The sequence below is a fragment of the Pleurodeles waltl genome, chromosome 3_1, assembly GCF_031143425.1.
Source record: "Pleurodeles waltl isolate 20211129_DDA chromosome 3_1, aPleWal1.hap1.20221129, whole genome shotgun sequence".
Lineage (NCBI taxonomy): Eukaryota > Metazoa > Chordata > Amphibia > Caudata > Salamandridae > Pleurodeles > Pleurodeles waltl.
This window is the reverse complement of record NC_090440.1, coordinates 358081771-358103246: the sequence shown is the minus strand read 5'-3', so window position 1 is coordinate 358103246 and position 21476 is coordinate 358081771. Positions and strand designations below refer to the sequence as shown.

The 21476-nt window shown below is 46.8% G+C and overlaps 1 protein-coding gene across 1 annotated transcript in view; it reads left to right on the top strand.

The window, feature by feature from the left end:
• ATP8B4 (ATPase phospholipid transporting 8B4 (putative)) overlaps positions 1-21476 on the top strand; it is a 2552767-nt gene that overhangs the window by 2245259 nt on the left and 286032 nt on the right. The window contains exon 23 of the mRNA XM_069222521.1: positions 3623-3706. Within this exon, the coding sequence (XP_069078622.1) occupies positions 3623-3706 (84 nt within the window). The remainder of the gene's footprint in view (positions 1-3622; positions 3707-21476) is intronic.

The following is a 21476-nucleotide window of genomic DNA, read 5'->3' as shown; positions in this document are numbered from 1 at the left end:
CTCAGCATGCTTCCAGTCCTCTGGGAAGGTGGTTGTCTCTATGGAACAGTGGAGGGCGTGTCAGAGCTCTGGTGAGATGGATGTGTTGGCCCTCTTGAAAATGTGGAGAGGACAGGGGTTGGTAGGGGCTCTGGAGTGGATTCTGTTCATGATGGTGCAGGTCTCACTGTGGTGAGGGTGGTCCAGCGTTGTATGGTCTGTGGTGGTTTGATGGGATGGATCTGGGGGGTTGTTGGAGGGCTCAGAGGATCTTGGGAACCGAAGGGTTGAATATGTCTTTTATTTTACGGTGGAAGAAGTTGGCTAGCCTGTCGCAGAGGTCTTGAAATGGAGAGATGCTTGCTGTTTCTGATTGGGGTTGGCAAACTCTTTGTACTTTCACTGGAACAACTTTTTAAGGAGCTGGGAATAACCAACTTCCTGAACATATACATGTAGTTCAGGCTGCAACAGGCAACCAAAGCCTGATACTGCTGTTTCCAAGGAGAGCCCACAGAACTCTTACCCATGATTAGCATATAAAGCTGCAATGAACTGGGGGCTGGGTGGCCAAATCGTACAATATACTTATCAACACCTGGAATGATATTGTAATACTACCTACGAGGCACTGGGAGGTAGCTATTGGGGGCCATTGGTCAGACGAAAAGCGGGCATATTACTGCTCACACACTGCTCTGATATCAATGAATTACACACACAAATTGTTTCATTTAAAATTCATTCACAGGCTATATTTCACTCCAGTTTTGCCCTAGTAAATTGAACTTAATGTAGACCACAAATGTACTAGATGCAGGGCACCACAGGATGATTTTCTTCACATTATATGGCATTTTCCAGGGATTCAAAGTTTCTGAAGGGAAGTCACTTGAACAATATCACACACAGTATAATATAGTGTTCCATGCTCCCCATTGGTACCCCTATTGCGGTGTGTATCATATGTTTGCCATATTGGAGGGGAGACTCACAGCTATACAGCTATTGCTAACAATGTGCCAAGTAGCTGTGTGGTGAGTGAAATGTATGATCTTGCAGACTGTGAGATGTGAACAAGAAAATGTATGTAAGTCCAAAAACTGTCTGGAGGCATCTACAAGTTAGGAAGACTTAGGGCCTATTTAGAGTTTGGCGGACAGGCTACTAAAGCAAAAAATGTGGCAGATATCCCATCCGCCTCATTATGATTTCTATAGGTTATTATGGTATTGTAATACAGGGGATGGGATTTCCATCACGTTTGTGACAGAGTAACCCCCTCTGCAAAAATCTATATCAGGCCCTTTCTTGCCTTGGGCATGCACATTTTCAAGTTAGAAGTCAGCATGTGAGAAGAGACAGGGGACAAATTACAGAATGTTGTGATGTTGGGTTGGATAATGTATTTCATCTCTAGTCAAGTATGGTCTCACATTACTACTCGTGCAAACAACATAGTTTCACTGATTACTCTATAAGAGAGACAAGGCAAGCAATACTCAATGATGTTATGAAGATAGGATTTTGATACTAATGCCTTTGCACGCTCTAATGGATGTGAATAAATCCAGTAAAATAATTATAACAAATAGTATATTTGAAAATAAAAATTAAATAGTTTTTACAAATATATCATATTTAAAAATCACAAAAAGTATAAACATTTAAGTTTTAAAAATATTTATAAAGTACATATAACTTTATATAAAGATTATCAATGAATACATCAATTACTTTTGAATATAAATTAAAATTTAATTTATAATAAAAAATAGAGCTAATTCATAAATAGAACGTATAATATTAGTAATCAATATTAAAGGTGTAACTATTTTTAAAAAAATATAATACATCTTTTAAATGTATTCAACTCTTATAAATAATACATGAGCATGTGTTAAAAATAATATTTTTAAAACACAGAAAACAACATTCATATTTATTTTTAAACCAATTATTAAAAGAAACAAAACATTTAAAATATATCTATACCTTAAACATATCTTACAAAATGTCTAGAATAAAGAAACATCTAGTAACTTAACTCCTATCCAAAGTTATGTAGAGGAAAAACAATAATTAAAATAAACAAATCTAACTACAATCCTTCTGACATTGGGGAAAATACGCACATTGTTGTGTGGTGAGGTGGATACTATTCTAAAAAACATTGATGGAATGTGAATACATTAGAGATGTCAAATTTAGTATTCCAACTCCAATCTAAAAAAAGCAGGGTCATATTTAATATTTTAACTCCAGTCCAAAAAATATTGTTGAAAGTGTCTATATTTGTGTATGGGATTGAGTTACTATTATAACTCCAAACTCACATTGGGGTAAATGTGTAGAAGTGTGTGCATTTAGTATTTTAACTCCAGCCCAACAGACATCAAGGTAAGTTCAAACATTGAAGAGGGGACCAATTTACTATCTATATCCATTCTAACAAACATTGTTGAACATGCAGACATTGCGGAGGGGTCAGATTAACTATTCTAACTCTAGTCCAACAAATATTGGGGAAAGTGCATACATTGGTGCATTAAGTTTACTATTCTAACTCCAGTCTAACATACACTCAAGTAAACAACATTTTGAGGTTTAAGGGCAAATCTACTATTTTAACTCCAACCCAAACAACATTGTCGAAAGTGCTAAATGAGGGGTTAAATCTAATAATGCCTGTCTAACATTGAGTAAAGTGAGTAAATCAGGGCACACAGGTTCGGATTCATGATTCAAACTCATTCCTTACAAACATTGGGGAAAATGTATGGATACATTTAGGATTCCGACTCCAGTTCAACAAATATTGTGAAAATATTGTGGAATGGAGGTGGGGGTCAGAGTTACTAGTCTAACTCTAATCCAACAAACAATGGAGAGGTTTATATACTGGTGGGACAATTTACTATTGTGTCTCTAGTCAATAGGGAATGTTCTTTCGCTGGGGCAGGTGGAACTCCAGTATCATAAACAGTATAATAATTTAATGGGATTACATTACACATAAGTAATATAAATGTACAAGGGATCGCTAGAGGTTGATGCTCGGAACTGAGGTCTGCTTCTATGGCTACTTCTTGGCTTTTGTTTTGGTGGGAAACAAGTGATGTCCCTTCCTGAGGATGTGGATGGTGGGAAGTGCAATGATGTCACTTTCTGCAGAACTGGATGCTCTGAAAAAATCAGTAAACCGACCTCACTGCCAATCCACTGAGAGGTCACAAAAATCTGTGGCTGCAAGCCAACAGTTTAGATCTATGTAGGAAGTGTGAAAATTATAAGCATTTATGTTGAACGTTAGTGTATTTGTTGAGGTGTAAATCTGTGCTTATGATATCAATTAAGGATTCTAATTGATATCAGTTAAGTATTCATTGACTTCAAGTCAAAGGTAAAAAAAAGGTACTGTTTTTCTTCTTTGGGTCTAGTAAAAGGCCTTTCTTAAACAGTTTTTCTGGAGTCTCAACATGTGTATTAGACACTTTGGAGGTCCTTCCTTTTATAATTTTAAAAGTATTATATTAAATAGTCACACTGATGAAGACACTTGCAGTGACTTTTCAAAATACATTTTAAAAACAGCCTGTTGTAGTAAGAGAAATATGATCAATTCCTGTCATCTTTCTTTCAGACGGTATATGACCAATGGTTTATTTCGCTTTACAACATTGTTTACACTTCACTTCCTGTCCTAGCAATGGGATTGTTTGATCAGGTAAGCATATGATTAGCATTTTCATTGAAAGTTTCAGTGAGTCTACAAAACAAAATTAAAATTTTAATAAAAGTCAAATCCTGGTGTCTTTCAAATGATACTTTTATGTACAGTTCCTTTGATTCATACGCTGTCAGACATTGCCCATATACACTCTCTTCTATGTGTGAACCATTTTCTACATTGTGAATGGAATGTGTGTTGTGTGAAAATTCCCCTTTTGCATGGTCCCCTTCATTTGTGCTCAATTTTATTGCTGGATTTTAGACTCTGTACTCTGCACTGTTGTCTAGTGCCCAGGCTCTGATCCCTAAATCTTAGTTGAATTGGGTTATCTCTAATTAATGTATTTAACTTGTGTAATGGTCCACAAGATATTGTATCGAAAATTTATCCAGGGCCTAGAAGCTAAATGTCATCTGTGGAGTGCCGCATTTATTGTACTATCCACAGAGCAGGTCTGGAAAACATGCCTTCAGGCCTACCATGGCATGTCCCCCAGTGACCAGATCCAAAACAGAATTGACATTTTCAGTGGTCAGGCTGAAACTGGCACATATGAAAAGTCAAAGTATTCACTTTAATCTATAACTTTTTATTTGTACCAGCTTCAGACTCCATTCAAAGTCTTATTTTCATATTTAATGAAAATTCTATTGAATTATGAAGTCAGATTTTTATTAACTATATAGAACATTTCACTTTTGGAAAGCTACCTTTTTCCTGCCTGAAGATGCTAGAGGATAATTTGCATTAGTACTCCAGCAACTACCCAGCCTATATTTGGCATTAATGAGGTGTGAAAACTGCTCCCAGTAGCCTAGGAGGATTAGGTGTTTTCTTCCCATGACAGGAAGAACCGCTGGGGTGGGCCTAGGAACTTAGGGCCTGATTACAACTTTGGTGGAGGGGGTTAATCTGTCCCAAATGTGACGGATATCCCACCCACCGTATTACGAGTTCTATAGGATATAATGGACTCGTAATACGGCGGGTGGGATATCCGTCACATTTGGGACGTATTAACCCCCTCTGCCAAAGTTGTAATCAGGCCCTTAATTTACTTCATAGGGGCTTGCCCTGTCACAAACAAATGTTAGGTGACATCTGGATAGGCCCCAAACGTTGTCTCCCTTGTCAGATGAGCACCCACCCCAGTGAGAGGAACGCTACCAGTTTTTGATGACCACAGATTAGGGGACTGCTCATTACCCTTCCCACACCTCTGGGTGGGCATAGAGGCTATGCAGAAGGGAGAAGGGATTCTCTATTATACATTGTGAGAGGAGAGGGCACTGTGGAAATGTTTGCAATATGGCAAATGTCAACAGCTGAAAAAATGAATAGGGTTTCCCCTGGGAATTTGTATCACATTTGTTAGGGAGGCAGCAGGAGTTACCCACACCCACCCATTGTGGGGGAGGGGGGTCGTATATAGTAAAGTTATCCATTGCAGAAAATAGTTGTCCGGTACCATGTATCTAAGATCCTCATGCAGAAATAGCCACTCCCGTGGGTTGAACACTTTTTTAATGCCGGGCAAAATGGTGGTAGTTGGCAGACTTGGATCTTTTCGATGTGATACAGCAGTCAGTGTCTGCACATTAAAGACTGTGGATCTTTGTAGGAAAAATCTTGATTGTTCTGGCAGCACTGACATCTGCCACAGGGGTTTCGGCCTCTGAGCCAAGAGTTTGGCAAGAATGTTGTGATCTACATTCAGCAATGAGAGAGACTTGTTTGGAGAGCATTGAGTGGGGTTAGGACCTGATTTCAGAAGTACAGTGATTATGACTTCGAACGTTGATAAGGGTAGTTTGCCAGTGCGAACATCAGTCTTGTAAACTTATAGCAGTCTGGGGGCCAAAGTATCTGATTATTCCTTACCAATTCTACTGGGAGGCTGCAACTCCAAGAACCTTACTGGTTGCAAGACTGGCTATAGTCCTTTTAACTTCTTTAACTGTTAAGGGGGAAATACAAATTTCCTGTGTTTTGCCCACATCCAGGCAAATGCAACTTCAGAACCAACTATTTCACCAATTGGCGGGCTACACAAAATGCATATCAGTGTTCAAAGTACTGTTAAACACACCTAAATAACAAAGGGCAAAGTGCGATATCTGTGTGGTATCATTACACGCTTTCACAACGCATACTATTGTTTTCCTAGGTCTATAAATTTTTCCAAACACAGTGGCCCAGGCATTTTAAAAAGGTGACCATATCCTTACTTTACTCATCATCATTCTCAAGTTGCTTAAGGTTCCTCTGCAACATCTCCAATCGTGTTTGCAGTGATGTGAAGAAACCCAACCTTTTAGAAGTGCATATGCCCCAGATAAATGTTCCAAATGACTCCCGTCAGATCCTGATGTCTGAGATCAACCCCTCATTCAGGATGAAGTATTCCACAATGGCAGAATGAAAAACAGAATGTTGTAACTCATACCCCTTCAAACTCCCGCATATAAAATGCTGCAGTAGATTGCATTTATCCAACAAAAGGACCAATAGGTTTCCTTGGCTGAATATTTAGCTCCTAAACCTTTGTCATCATGGATTGTGAGTATAGCTATAAGCCAACGAGAGATATTGCATCATTCACTAAAGAGTAATATTTGTATTCCATAGCCGATGGGCACAAAGCCTTCCATGCATGTACTAGATCACAGCTGCATAATGTGTGAATCAGCACTCTATTTGCTTTGGAGAGCTGTCTAAGAAAAAATAATTCGCCCTAACCAGACATGAGGAGAGTTCCAGGTTAAAATTGCCCTCCCCCAGACCATCAGAAAGTCTGCAAACATTTTAGCACAACAACATTAAACCTTCTGATGTACCAGTATTAGGACCATATATATATATATTCACCAGTACTAGCAGTTGCAGCTCAAGGCTCCCAACCAATGTCACAGCTCGCCTCTGTGTTTCTATCCCCCCTCCCACAGGGCGAAATTTGTAGCTCTCTAAATAAAAGTCACCACCCGTCTGGAATAGTGGAGTACGCTAAAAATATCTAGGTCGCCCCCATGTGGAGCTGAAGGAAGAGCGAGTTAGCAGTGAAATGTGTATCTGTTACAGAAGGCCTATTTCAAGAAAGCACTTAAGCTTAACCTAAGTTATTCATTTTACGCAGGTTATTCATTTTGCCTATATTGCAAATAACTTTTTTCATTGTGGGTCTGTGACATCGTGCTGCCGCTGTGGAATCTATGCTTCTACATGATAAGCATGTAAGCATTTGTAATTTCCTGTATTAGATAGTTTCTAGTGTCAGGCATAACGATGAACATTTTGTGGATCCCCAAATCCCCCCAACCCCTACCCACCTTCCACGCCAACCCCAATCTTTAGAGAACGCCCTGCCTGTAATTAAAGATAAAAGATTAAACATTGCAGAGGCCCTCATCATTGACACTAATACGCTCTACGCGTAGCAGGACAAAGGAACAGAAGCCAATTACTTTACTGCAGTGTATGCTGGTCCACCAACCCCATCACCCAGAGAATGATCAACTCAATATTTGTATTCATAAACATCACCACAAATACATGCAAACAGCCATTCAAAGAAAACACAATTTGCTTAAAACGAATGCTAGTTATTAAATCATTGTTGCCACAGTGACATCATAATGTGTACTTCAACCACTATAATAACTCACCTTACCGTGATCTGTGTATAATGAATGATCCAGAATAAAATGTATCATGCAGCTAAACATCTTCCCTAAGATTTCTAGCCCCATCTCCTACACAGGGAGCCAGGGCTGCTGGAGGATGATCGCCTTCCTCTTCTGATCTCCAGATACAATTCTATGAATTCCTGTGCTGCTTGCGCTTGAATAAACAAATGCATCTCGTCATTATATTTGACTCTTAATTTAGATGGGCACACCATTGAGCATCTACATTTCTGACACAGTGCCTTCTTGATTTCTAGGAACCAGCAACTAGACGCCTGTACTACTGGGGTGAAGTCACGAAACAGAATGCCCAGGGGACCCCCTATAATGGAGCTCCAAGCCCACTGCATTCAACTGCAGTACATTGTCCCTGTCTCTATAATTCAGGAGGCATGTCCTTATCAGTCTTGGGTTCTGAACCAGGCCTCGGCCAAGGGACCAGGGATCTGTTCAGCCTCTCAGTGATGAATACTTCAGAGAAGGCCCATGTCCAAACAAGGACACTAGCATTTCGTCCACAAGCATCTGCATGTTAGAAATTACTTTGTCTCAGCTGTACCAATAATGCACACATTATTTCATCATGAGCGGCATTCCAAATTCCAATTTTTCAACTTCACACTCTTAATTCCCTTCAGCTCTTTAGTCATGGTGTCCACAAATCTTCAGGCAGTGTCTTGTACATTGGATATCCTTGTCTCAGCTGTAGCTAGTCAGGGATCATGCTTATCAATATGCTCTTTCAGCTGGTCGATGCCTGCAGTAAGGTTATCTGTGTTCCCAACTATGGATTCTAGGATCACTTTCATATCTTTGAGTAAAGTAGTTACTTTGTTATCTTGCGTCAGTCTGGGTTTGCTGGTGTTCATCCAGATGACCTAGGCCCTGGCTTTTATCAAACTGCAATTTCCCTTCTGCTCAGCTATACCCATCATACCAGCTTCAGCTAAGCCACACTACAGAGCATTTCTGAGGACAGTTCAGACTCACATCAGTCTGGTTCTTTCATTATCAAATTGACACCTGAGCTAGCCCACTATGAATCCTCCCTTTTGCAAAGTGCCAGAATGGCAGCCATCAGAGGCAGGTACAACAAATTGAGTCACAACAGGGAAAGTTGTGCTTGCACCTCTAAATCAAGTCCCCACCAGCAAACAGCCTTACTCCTACATTTCCCATTGTGCTGCCAGTGACTGCAACATGCACATCAACTCTGACCATTCATGCTGCCATGGTCACGGATCTGATAGGTCACAGTCTATGCTCCAGGGCCAAAAAGTAAGAAATTGCCACACTGTCTGGTGGGCTCTTCCCTCAGAAGGAGGTCTTCTGCCACAGTCCAGCTCCTAAAATTCAAACAATCATTCTCTATTACAGGCTGTGTGCCATCACTGCAAAACAGGCACCTGGTGGGCCCAGTGCAGGTCCCTCAAGCTAACACCCACCCACCCATTATGGAAAAAAAAACAGTAGGCACACCCAGCTCCCAGAGCACTTCACATTCAATTCTGCAAGATCCCATTCATGAGGGACTTCCCACCTTATCTCAGCAGGACACTAAGCCTTCTTTTATCAGTGGCATCTGTCATAGTCTGGGAGCCTTGCCTGCACAAAAGGCTTGTAGACATGGCCTTGCTATACATGGTGCATGACTTTGACATTCCCATCAGAAAGTAAGGAGGCTAACAGCTCATGGTTGGTTTGAACCACAGCTGTAATACACAGAAATGTAATTCTGTGTCTCTAAGCACTCGTGACGCATGTCCAATAGTGTTTTCACAATCTCCAATGGCTTGAGTCGGAATAGCACCCAAACCTAGATTGCTTGCATTTATTGTGATGCAACACATCAACCTAAGATCATACCCCTTGAGCACCACAGAACTGACTTGTTGACCTTTAATTATGATCAAATTGCTGTTGACTGAGCAATGCGGCGATTTTCTCGTCGCAGTGCAGGTTATGCGTCATTTCCAGCAGGCTGTGCATTGAATTTTCGGTGCACAAGGATTTTTTTTGCAGAAAGTCAAGTGTTTTTGGCTCTGAGACTTCAGCAACAGGAGGCAAGCTCAATCCAAGCACTTGGAGATCACTTCTCAGCAGAGCCAAAGGGCAGCAAGGCAGCAGGGCAACAGCAAGGCAGCAGTCCTTTACAGCAAAGCAGTCAGGTGAGTCCTTTAGGCAGTCAGGCAGATTGTCTTAGCAGGTTGCAGGTTCTGGTTCAGATTTCCTTTCCCAGTAGGCATCTTGTCAAGAAGTGTCTGCAGAAGTATCTATAGAAGTGTCTCAGTTAGTAGGGTCATAGACCCAGTTTAAATACTCAAATGTGCCTTTGACATGAAGGATACTTCAAAGAGTGGCTTAGAAGTGCAAAAGGTCCCCTTTCAGTTCCATCCTGTCTACCAGGGACCCAGTAGGGGGTTTGGCTGCCCATTGTGTGAGGGCAGGCCACTGTTTTTTCAGATGTAAGTGTCAGACCCTCCACCCTCCCAGCCCAGGAAGACCCATGCAGTATGCAGATGTGTGCAGGTGTGATTGAGCATCCTGTATTTGGGGTTGTCTGAGTGAAATGCACAAGGGAGCTGTCAACTAACCCAGCCAGATGTGGATTGTAAGGCATAGAAGGATTAAAGTGTAGAGAAATGCTCACTTTTTTAAGAGTGGCATTTCTAGAATAGTAATATTAAATCCAACTTCACAATTACCATTCTGGCCATACTAAATATGACTTGGTTACTCCTTTCAGATCAGAATCTACCACTCAAACAGTATATGAGGGTAGCCCAAATGCTATCCTATGAAAGAAGCAGGCCTCACAGCAATGTAAAACAAATTTAGGAGTTTTACACTCCCAGGACATATAGAACACACATGTTTATGTCCTGCCTTTTACTTACATAGCACCCTGCCTTATGGGCTACCAGGGCCTAACTTAGGGGTGAATCATATGTAGAAAAAGGGGAGTTTGAGGCTTGGCAATTACTTTTAAAAGCCAAGTTTAAGTGGCAGTTAAACTGCACCCACAGGCCTTGCAGTGGCAGGCCTGAGACATGGTTAAGGGCTACTTATGTGCGTGGCACAACCAGTGCTGCAGGCCCACTAGTAGTACTTAGTTTACAGGCCCTGGGCACATGTAGTGCACTATGCTAGGGACTCGCAAGTAAATTAAATATGCTAATTGGGTAGGAGCCAATGTCACCATGTTTTAGGGAGAAAGCATATGCACTTTAACACTGATTAGCAGTGATCATTGCTATTCTTGCTTCAGAATCAAAGTGTAATCTTTAGCATCTGATAGAGACTTCTACCTACAGATTCCTAACCTTAGAATTCCCTGGCATCACCTTTGAATCCAGAATTTCTCTGCTGAGCAGTACCCTGCGCGCGCCATCGGGTGGTGTCGTTCGGATCCGCGTACGTTGTCCAGCTCTGTGTTGCGTCATCAGCGTAGTTGGAGCAATCTATGACGTTACGGTTGTCTATATAGACGCCACCTCGGCGCGTGTACGTCAGTTCTTTTCCTTCCGCACCAGTTAAGCGCAGATCCATATAAGAGCTACCCCTCGAGGTTTTTTCACTTTTTTGGTTGTTTAAAGCATGTCTTCGAGAAAGACTGGGTTCAAACCATGTGGTGCATGTCATCGCACCATGTCGGTGACGGACTCGCACCGAGTTTGCCTTTCGTGCCTCAAGAAGGATCACAACTCCACTTCATGATCTGACTGTCCGGCCATGGCTCCAAAGGCCTTGAGAAAGAGATCCCTTAAGCTTCTTGTGGCCGGACAGCCGTCTTCGGTCGGCGCGACTCTGAGGAGGTCATGGTCCTGCAGTAAGAGGAGGTCACGGCACCGCTCCAAGAGCCCCAAGTCCTCTTCCTCGCATTCAAGGTTGTCTGATCATTCAGGTAAGAGGCACAAGAAGAAGAAGAAGTCCAAGCGGACTTCTACTTCGCCGTGCCCATCGGCCGACGAGGCATCAAGGGAACATTGATGTTCCGAGCACGGTTCCGCTGAGCCATCGCCAGGGTTGACTCCGTGTCTTCCCCTTTTCCGGAGACCGGAGCGACCCCCGCTCAAATAAAAGAATTTTAGGAGGCCATGCGCCTTGTTTTTGAGTGGGCTGCACCCTCGGGTGGGTCTTTGGGCCCCGTGGGGTCAGCAGGGGTCCTATCAGGTTCAACGTCAGCGGCGTCGGCCTCGGCGCCGTTGGGGACCCCAGGATCCGATACCAGATCCAGTCTCTCACAGTCGACCTACTCTGGCGCCGGGTCCGACGTTGGCGCTTCCTCTACCATCAGCACCCACCAGTGATAGCCCCATCCTCATTCTGGATGATCCGGAGCTGGAGTGACGTTGTATGACGCCGACTCCGACGGTGCCAATTCAGCCCAGATCATTGTCTGAGCATTATTCTGAACAGCCAGGCACAGGAGAGGAATGAGAGGGGCCTGAGTGCCCTTTAGAGTACGACCTAGAACATGACTGGTACGAGGATCTAGGTGAGCCCCGTGGACTGGACACATCTCCAGATACTGGTATGCTCTCTCCTCCTAATGTGGCTACGAAGAAGGGAGCTTCTTATGCTATGGTGGTGTGTAGGGCAGCTGAGGTCTTGGACCTAGACTTGCCCACAGTGCCAGTCAGGATGAATCTCCTGACAGAGGTGCTTCAACCAGGGGTGACAACATCAGAGCTGATGTTGCCCTTCAATGAGGCCCTAACGGACGTCCTTATGGGAACATGGTCCAAACCCAGCACAGGGGCTCCTGTGAATAGGACACTCTGCCGCCGCCATAGACCCGCTCCGAGTGGCACTAGTTTCCTGACCCAACACCCCACCCAGGAGAGCTTGGTGGTTCAAGCCTCTACTTCCCGTGGTGCCTTCCCTTCAGCTCCCCCGGACAGGGAATCCAAGATGCTGGATGGAGAGAAAATGTTTTCTTCCTCCAGCCTGGCATTGAGGTCAGTAAACAACTCTTGCCTAATGGGCTGTTTTTCCCATACTTTATGTGACACGGTGGCATAGGTGCTGCCCCAGGTCCCGGAGGGCGTACGGGACACTCTCACCCAAGCTGCCAAGGATGGGAGAGATGCTGCCAAGTTTACGATCAGATGTGGATTGGGCACGACCGACTGCCTTTTGATGGCTCTAGCCTTTTTGGTGAGAAGGCAGACTCCGCGCTTGAGATTTTCAAGGATTCTTGAGCTACAGCTAGATCCTTTGGCCTTTCAGTGCCAGCACGACAGCAGTCTGTCTTTCGCCCTTTTTGAGGCTTCGGAAGGGGCGTGGTACCATGCCAGCCACAATTTGGCCACTGTCACAAGGCTTCACACCATCCCGGAAGAGGTCGTGGTACCATCAGACCCAGAGGGTCTGGCCAGCGGTCAGCCACCACACTGTCCCCATCCACTGCGCCAACGCCCTCCTAGTGTGGTTTTGCAGGACCACGTCCGTCCAGTTGGAGGGAGGATTCAATTTGATCTCCATCACTGGGTTTCCATCACAAGGGACAAATGGGTTCTGCAGATCATACGAAACGGCTATTCCCTCCCCTTCCAGTCTTTTCCTCCGTCTATCCCTCCGACAAAACAACAGCTGATGGAGTACCATTTGGTTTTGCTCCACGAGGATGTTATGGCTCTCTTGGCCAAGGGAACCATAGAAAGGGTCCCAATGTCAGAAGTAGGCAGTGGTTGTTATTCCCGCCACTTTCTGATTCCCAAAAAGAACAAGGGCCTTCACCCTATCCTATATTCAAGATGCTTACTCTTGCTCAGGTCGTGTGTGCCCTAGATCAAGGAGACTGGATGGTAGCGTTGGTCTTGCAGGACGCGTATTTTCATATCCACATTCTGCCAGCCCACAGGCATTACCTGCGGTTCAAGGTGGGCCAAGAGCACTTTCAGTTTACCGTGCTCCCTTTCGGTCTCACCAGTGCCCCTCGGTGTTCACAAAAGTGACGGTGGTGGTGGTGGCAGCTCATTTGCACAAGTCAGGGATTTCAGTCTTCCCCTACCTCGACGATTGGCTGTTGAAAGCTCCCACGCCCCAGGCTCTTGTCACCCATCCCCAGACGACGGCAAACCTCCTGCACTCGCTGGGGTTCACTATCAATGTGCCAAAGTCATACCTGACTCCCTCTCAGAAGCTCACTTTTATCGGAGCTGTTCTGGAAACAGTGCAGTATCGGGCCTATTCTCCCGAGCAGTGAGTCCAGGATATTCAGGTTATGATACCGATGTTTCGGCCTCTATCCTGGATTTCAGTGAGACAGACTGTGAGGCTGCTGGGACTCATGACTTCTTGCATCCTATTGGTCAAGCATGCCAGATGGCATATGAGGGCTCTGCAGTGGGACCTGAAGTTCCAATGGGCACAGCATCAGGGAAATATTACCGACATGGTTCAGATCTCGAAGGGAACTGCAAAGAATCTTTAGTGGTGGTTAGTGAACTGTGATTAGGTCAAAGGCAGACTCCTCTCCTTCCCCAACCAGATCTCTTAGTAGTGACAGATGCGTCACTTCTGGGATGGGGCGCCATCTAGGAGAGATGGAGATCAGAGGTGTAAGGAAATGCCTCCTTGGCATGGTTACCCCCTGACTTTTTGCCTTTGCTGATGCCAAGTTATGATTTGAAAGTGTGCTGAGGTCTGCTAATCAGGCCCCAGCATCAGAGTTCTTTCCCTAACCTGTACTTTTGTTTCCACAATTGGCACACTCTGGCATCCAGGTAAGTCCCTTGTAACTGGTACCAAGGGCCCTGATGCCAGGGATGGTCTCTAAGGGCTGCAGCATGTCTTATGCCACCCTGGGGACCCCTCACTCAGCACAGACACACTGCTTGCCAGCTTGTGTGTGCTAGTGGGGATAAAATGACTAAGTCGACATGGCACGCCCCTCGGGGTGCCATGCCAACCTCACTCTACCTATAAGTATAGATAAGTCACCCCTCTAGCAGGCCTTACAGCCCTAAGGCAGGGTGCACTATACCATAGGTGAGGGCACAAGTGCATGAGCACTATGCTCCTACAGTGTCTAAGCAAAACCTTAGACATTGTAAGTGCAGGGTAGCCATAAGAATATATGGTCTTGGAGTCTGTCATGCACGAACTCCACAGCACCATAATGGCTACACTGAAAACTGTGAAGTTTGGTATCAAACTTCTCAGCACAATAAATGCACACTGATGCCAGTGTACATTTTATTGTAAAATACACCCCAGAGGGCCTCTTAGAGATGCCCCCTGAAACCATACCTGACTACCAGTGTGGGCTGACTAGTTTTAGCAGCCTGCCACACACCAGACATGTTGCTGGCCACATGGGGAGAGTGCCTTTGTCACTCTGTGGCTAGTAACAAAGCCTGTACTGGGTGGAGGTGCTTCTCACCTCCCCCTGCAGGAACTGTAACACCTGGCGGTGAGCCTCAAAGGCTCACCCCCTTTGTTACAGCACCCCAGGACACTCCAGCTAGTGGAGTTGCCCGCCCCCTCCGGCCACGGCCCCACTTTTGGTGGCAAGGCCAGAGGAGATAATGAGAAAAATAAGGAGGAGTCACTGGCCAGTCAGGACAGCCCCTAAGGTGTCCAGAGCTGAGGTGACTCTGACTTTTAGAAATCCTCCATCTTGCAGATGGAAGATTCCCCCAATAGGATTAGGGATGACTAAAGCCATTGGCTACTAACCCCCCAGACCTAAACACACCCCTAAATCCAGTATTTAGGGGCTCCCAGAATCCAGCAAGATAGATTCCTGCAACCTAAGGCGAAGAAGGACTGCTGAGCTGAAAAACCTGCAGAGAAGACGGAGACACCAACTGCTTTAGCCCCAGCTCTACCGGCCTGTCTCCCCACTTCAAAAAAACTGCTCCAGCGACGCGTTCCACAAGGTCCAGCAACCTCTGAAGCCTCAGAGGACTACCCTGCATCTAACAGGACCTTGGAACTCCCGAGGACAGCGGCTCTGCTCCAAGAAAGAAGCATCTTTGCAACAAAGAAGCAACTTTGAAAGAACACACGTTTCCCGCCGGAAGCGTGAGACTTTGCACTCTGCACCCGACGACCCCGGCTCGATTTGTGGAGAACCAACACTACAGGGAGGACTCCCCGGCGACTGCGAGCCTGTGAGTAGCCAGAGTTGACCCCCCATGAGCCCCCACAGCGACGCCTGCAGAGGGAATCCAGAGGCTCCCCCTGACCCCGACTGCCTGCTTCAAAGACCCAACGCCTGGTAAGGACACTGCACCCGCAGCCCCCAGGACCTGAAGGATCTGACCTCCAGTGCAGGAGCGACCCCCAGGTGGCCCTCTCCCTTGCCCAGGTGGTGGCTACCCCGAGGAGCCCCCCCCCCCCTTGCCTGCCTGCATCGCTGAAGAGACCCCTAGGTCTCCCATTGGATTACATTGCAAACCCTACACCTGTTTGCACACTGCACCTGGCCGCCCCCGTGCCGCTGAGGGTGTACTTTTGGTGCTGACTTGTGTCCACCCTGGTGCCCTACAAAACCCCCCTGGTCTGCCCTCCGAAGACGCGGGTACTTACCTGCTGGCAGACTGGAACCGGGGCACCCCCTTCTCCATTGAAGCCTATGCGTTTTGGGCACCACTTTGACCTCTGCACCTGACCGGCCCTGAGCTGCTGGTGTGGTAACTTTGGGGTTGCCCTGAACCCCCAACGGTGGGCTACCTTGGACCCAACTTTGAACCCTGTAGGTGGTTTACTTACCTGCAAAACTAACAAACACTTACCTCCCCCAGGAACTATTGAAAATTGCAGTGTCTAGTTTTAAAATAGCTTATTGCCATTTGTGTGAAAACTGTATATGCTATTTTGCTAATTCAAAGTTCCTAAAGTTCCTAAGTGAAATACCTTTCATTTAAAGTATTGTTAGTTTATTTTAAGAACCACAGGTTCAAGATTTACAAAGAAAATATATTTTTCTATATAAAAACCTATTGGCCTGGAATTGTCTTTGAGTGTGTGTTCCTCATTTATTGCCTGTGTGTGTACAACAAATGCTTAACACTACCCTCTGATAAGCCTACTGCTCGACCACACTACCACAAAATAGAGCATTAGAATTATCTCTTTTTGCCACTATCTTACCTCTAAGGGGAACCCTTGGACTCTGTGCGTGCTATTTCTTACTTTGAAATAGTACATACAGAGCCAACTTCCTACATTGGTGGATCAGCGGTGGGGTACAAGACTTTGCATTTGTTGGACTACTCAGCCAATACCTGATCACACGACTAAATTCCCAAAATTTCATTAGAAACTGATTTTTGAAATTTGAGCTATTTTTCTAAGTTTTTAAAAGTCCTGCTAGGGCCTTGTATTAGTCCCTATTAGCATTTCTTTTAGAGTTTAAAAGTTTTGTAAAAGTTTGAATTAAGTTCTAGAGATAGTTTTAGATTCTTAAAAAGTATTCCAACTTTTAGAAACATAGGGGGTCATTACAACATTGGCGGTAAAAGCAGCTTACCGCCGGGCAGAAGACCGCCAATACACCGCCGCAGAATTTCGCCAGAGCTATTATGACACACATCTCGGAATCCGCCGAAATTCAGACACCCACACAACTCCGCCACACCAAAGGTCAGTGATAAACTGGCGAAAACAAATCCTCCACGCCAACAGAAACACGCCCATGCTATTACGACCCACGAATCCACGCATCGGTCTTTCAAACGCGGTATTCCATTGGCGGTACACACCGCCGCGCTCAAAATATACACACATCTCCAAAATACCGCCACATTGGACAATTCCAAATACACACACCTGATACACATACACACACCACTCCCACACACCCAATACAATATAAAACACACACCCACATCACCAACAAACCCCTACGACCACAATTCACGGACGAAGGCCAGATAGACAGCACAGCAGAGACAACCCCACCATACAGAGGCACACAACACCATCACCCACACAACATCCACGCACAAAACATCACACACATCAACACTCACACCGCCCCACACATCACACACACCACCCCATGGCATGCCAAAGACACCCCCGCTTTTCCGAGGAGGAGCTCAGGGTCATGGTGGAGGAAATTGTCCGGGTAGAGCCACAGCTATTTGGCTCACAGGTGCAGCACACATCCATAGCCAGGAAGATGGAGCTATGGTGAAGAATAGTGGACAGGGTCAACTCTGTGGGACAGCACCCAAGAAATCGGGAGGACACCAGGAAGAGGTGGAACGACCTACGGGGGAAGGTGCGTTCAACGGTCTCCAGGCACAACATCGCGGTTCAGCGGACTGGCGGCGGACCCCCACATCCTCCCCCACAACTAACAACATGGGAGGAGCAAGTCTTGACCATCATGCATCCTGAGGGCCTCGGAGGAGTCGGTGGAGGATGGGACACTGGTAAGTCAAATCTTAACTATCATATCCCCCACCCTACCTGCATGCTATCACACACACCCACCCTCCCACCCTCCCCTATCACCCTAACTCCTCACTAATGTATTCATTACACAAACTACACATCCCAACACCAAGCCCTGCATGACACAACTAAGCATGGACACCCATCACCTACGCATGCCCACTGCACATACCCAGAACAACCCCCTAACCATCATCACACAAGCCCCCACACAGGAATGGTTGCACTGGGGTACACAGACACCCACCCACTGCACACCATCACACACACATGCAATAATCATGCTCTTATGCCCCTGCAGGAACACGAAGGACCGTCACCACACCAGAGGGTCCAGATAACACCACTCCACCCCCAGAAGAGGCCCACAGTGACGATAGCAGCTCTGCCCTACTGGAGCCTGATGACCAGCCCGGACCATCGTGGGCCTCGGGGCAGTCGGTTCCCCTTGCACAGGCACAGCCCAACACTGACCTTCCACCCTCTGGTAACACCAGCACAGCACCCACCCAGCGGGCCCAAACCTCCGTACCCAGGACAGGTCAATCAGCGGTGTGTCCACCACTACAGGGAACGCAGGGTAACCCACCACCCCAACAACAACAGGGACCTGAGGGCAGTGGTAGTGGGCACACGGTCCAGGGGACGGAGGCACAGGAACACAGGGGAACTGGGAGGGCTGCTGTGCGACAGGGGGCGGACAGGCCAAGGGAACCCACTCTCCACGAGGCCCTATCCTTCATCATGGGAGCATACCACCACTCCCAGGAGACGATGGCGACGGTCCTAGTCAAGTTTCAGGAGACCCAGCGCCTGCAGGAGGACCAGTATTTGGGGTTCAGGGAGGAGCTCAGGACCATCGGCTCCGCCTTGGGCACCATCGTAGGGGTGCTGAAGGACATACAGCAGACCCTGAGGGACACCGTGGCACTCCAAGGGGCCCCTGACAGGACGATGAACTGCCCACCACCTCTGCCGGCGCTAGTGGACAGGACGCCCCGCCACAGGACCACCACACCAGCACCCCACCCCCTGCAGATGGACAACCACCACGCAAGCGGTCCCTGAGAGCCAGGAACAGGACAGAGCAAGATGGCAAGACCCCCGCCAGGAAATGAGACCACCCTGATTGTCCTCCCACTGTCCCACTTAGTTTCCCTGTCCATACTTGAACTGCCCCAGCTCCACTTCCTATGCCCATATGGGCAGTGCAACTGTGAGACTAATAGACTGGACTCTGCCATGGACATTCCTCTGCCATCACCATTTTACAACCCCCTCCCATTTTTTAGCACTTCAATAAACACCCTTGAAACACAAAACAATCTGGAGTCAGTCTATGATTTGTTAAAATGTAATATCTATGACAGTGTCAAAATGCGTTGTGAGATGTAAAGGCATCATACCAATGTCACACATCACAAGTCCTTGAAGGATGCAAGTAGATGACACACGTTGGTAACCACACCTGTGAAACCGTAATGGAAAGAAACAACTCAATTACCAAATAATCCCATGAATTAACACACAGGATAGAGGAGGACGTGTGACAGTGAATGTAATGGTAAAAATTAAAATGTTCTCACCTGTGTGTCACTGGAAACATTGCTGTATGACTGACTCCCTGTTCTCGTTGTCTTCTTCCTCAGCTTCCTCCTCATCACTGTCCACAGGCTCCACAGCTGCCACAACACCGTCATCTGGACCATCCTCCTGCAGAAAAGGCACCTGGCGTTGCAAAGCCAAATTATGAAGCATCGAGCAGGCGATGATGATCTGGCACACCTTCTTCAGTGAGTAGAATAGGGAACCTGTCATATGGAGGCACCTGAACCTGGCCTTAAGGAGACCGAAGGTGCGTTCGATCACCCTCCTAGTCCGCCCATGGGCCTCATTGTAGCGTTCCTCTGCCCTGGTCCTGGGATTCCTCACTGGGGTCAATAGCCAGGAAAGGTTGGGGTAACCAGAGTCCCCTAATAGCCACACACGGTGCCTCTGGAGTTGACCCATCATATCAGGGATCCTGCTATTCCGCAGGATGTAAGCATCATGCACTGAGCCAGGGAACATAGCATTAACCTGGGAGATGTACTGGTCTGCCAAACAGACCATCTGTACATTCATGGAATGATAACTCTTCCTGTTCCTGTACACCTGTTCACTCCTGTGGGGGGGGACCAGAGCTACATGGGTCCCATCAATGGAACCTATGACATTGGGGATATGTCCAAGGGCATAAAAGTCACCTTTAACTGTAGGCAAATATTCCACCTCAGGGAAAATGATGTATCTCCTTACGTGTTTCAGCAGGGCAGACAACACTCTGGACAAAACGTTGGAAAACATAGGCTGGGACAACCCTGATGCCATGGCCACTGTTGTCTGAAATGACCCACTTGCAAGGAAATGGAGCACTGACAGCACCTGCACGTCAGGGGGGATTCCAGTGGGATGGTGGATTGGTGACATCAGGTCTGGCTTCAACTGGGTACATAGTTCCTGGATTGCGGCACGGTCAAACCTGTAGGTGACGATTACATATTGCTCTTCCATTGTCAACAGGTCCACCAGCGGTCGGTACACCGGAGGATTCCGCCATCTTCTCACATGTCCCAGCTGATGGCGCCTACGAAGGACAACAGCAACGATAAAGTAAATTTTCTTCCAGGTATGTACCCACAGTTACACAGAAGACTACACCAAACACAAAACCCTTCCTGTATGTGTGTTGCGTGTAGGCCTAGCTATGTGTGACGCAGAAGTAAATGAAGCCATGTGGGCCCCTTAAATGGCGGCTGCCTGACCTCTAAACTGGGACATTGGGATTGTGGGGTAACTGCGCTGGCGTTGCACACCGTCGCGGTAGACGGTCGTAGACCGCGGCGCAATGCTGCATTGGTTAACATAGGACCCTATGGGTCCCAGGAGCCAATGAACAGGTGCGCCGGTGGTGATGATACGCACCGCCGCGGACGTCACCGCCGCGGACGTCACCGCCATTTTCTATCTGTTCAATCACTAGATACCTGATCTTCAACCGGAGAGGACCTACACTGCAAGTGCTGCTGTGACCTCGGTCTGGAAGCGACGATGGCTGCTGTGTCTGGGGAAAGGGCCCCTGCCTTCACTGCTCAGGAGTTGGAGAAACTGGTAGACGGGGTCCTCCCCCAGTACACGCTACTCTACGGTCCTCCAGACCAACAGATTAGTACACAGGGAGCACGTTATATGGGCTAGGCCTGGGTGGAGAGGGCTGGTTGTAAGAGGGAAGGGGGCAGAGTTCAGGGAAGATTAATGCATGTGAATGAATGGGCCACATGGCTAGAGTAGGGAGGGGGGCCACTCACATCGATGGTGCAGTTGGTAATGACTTTTTGTCTTCCCTTGTGCATGTCATGTAGGTCAGCGCTCACCAGAAGAGGGACATTTGGCGTGCCATCCCCAAGGACGTCCGGACCCTGGGGGCCCACCAGAGACGGGGCACCCACTGCTGGAAAAGATGGGAGGACATTCGCCGCTGCAGCAAGAAGACGGCGGAGGCTCAGCTGGGGATGGCCTCCCAACGTGGGAGGGGTGCCCTTCGCACCATGACCCCCCTGATGTTCCGGATCCTGGCGGTGGCCTACCCAGAGTTGGATGGGCGCTTGAGGACATCACAGCAGACA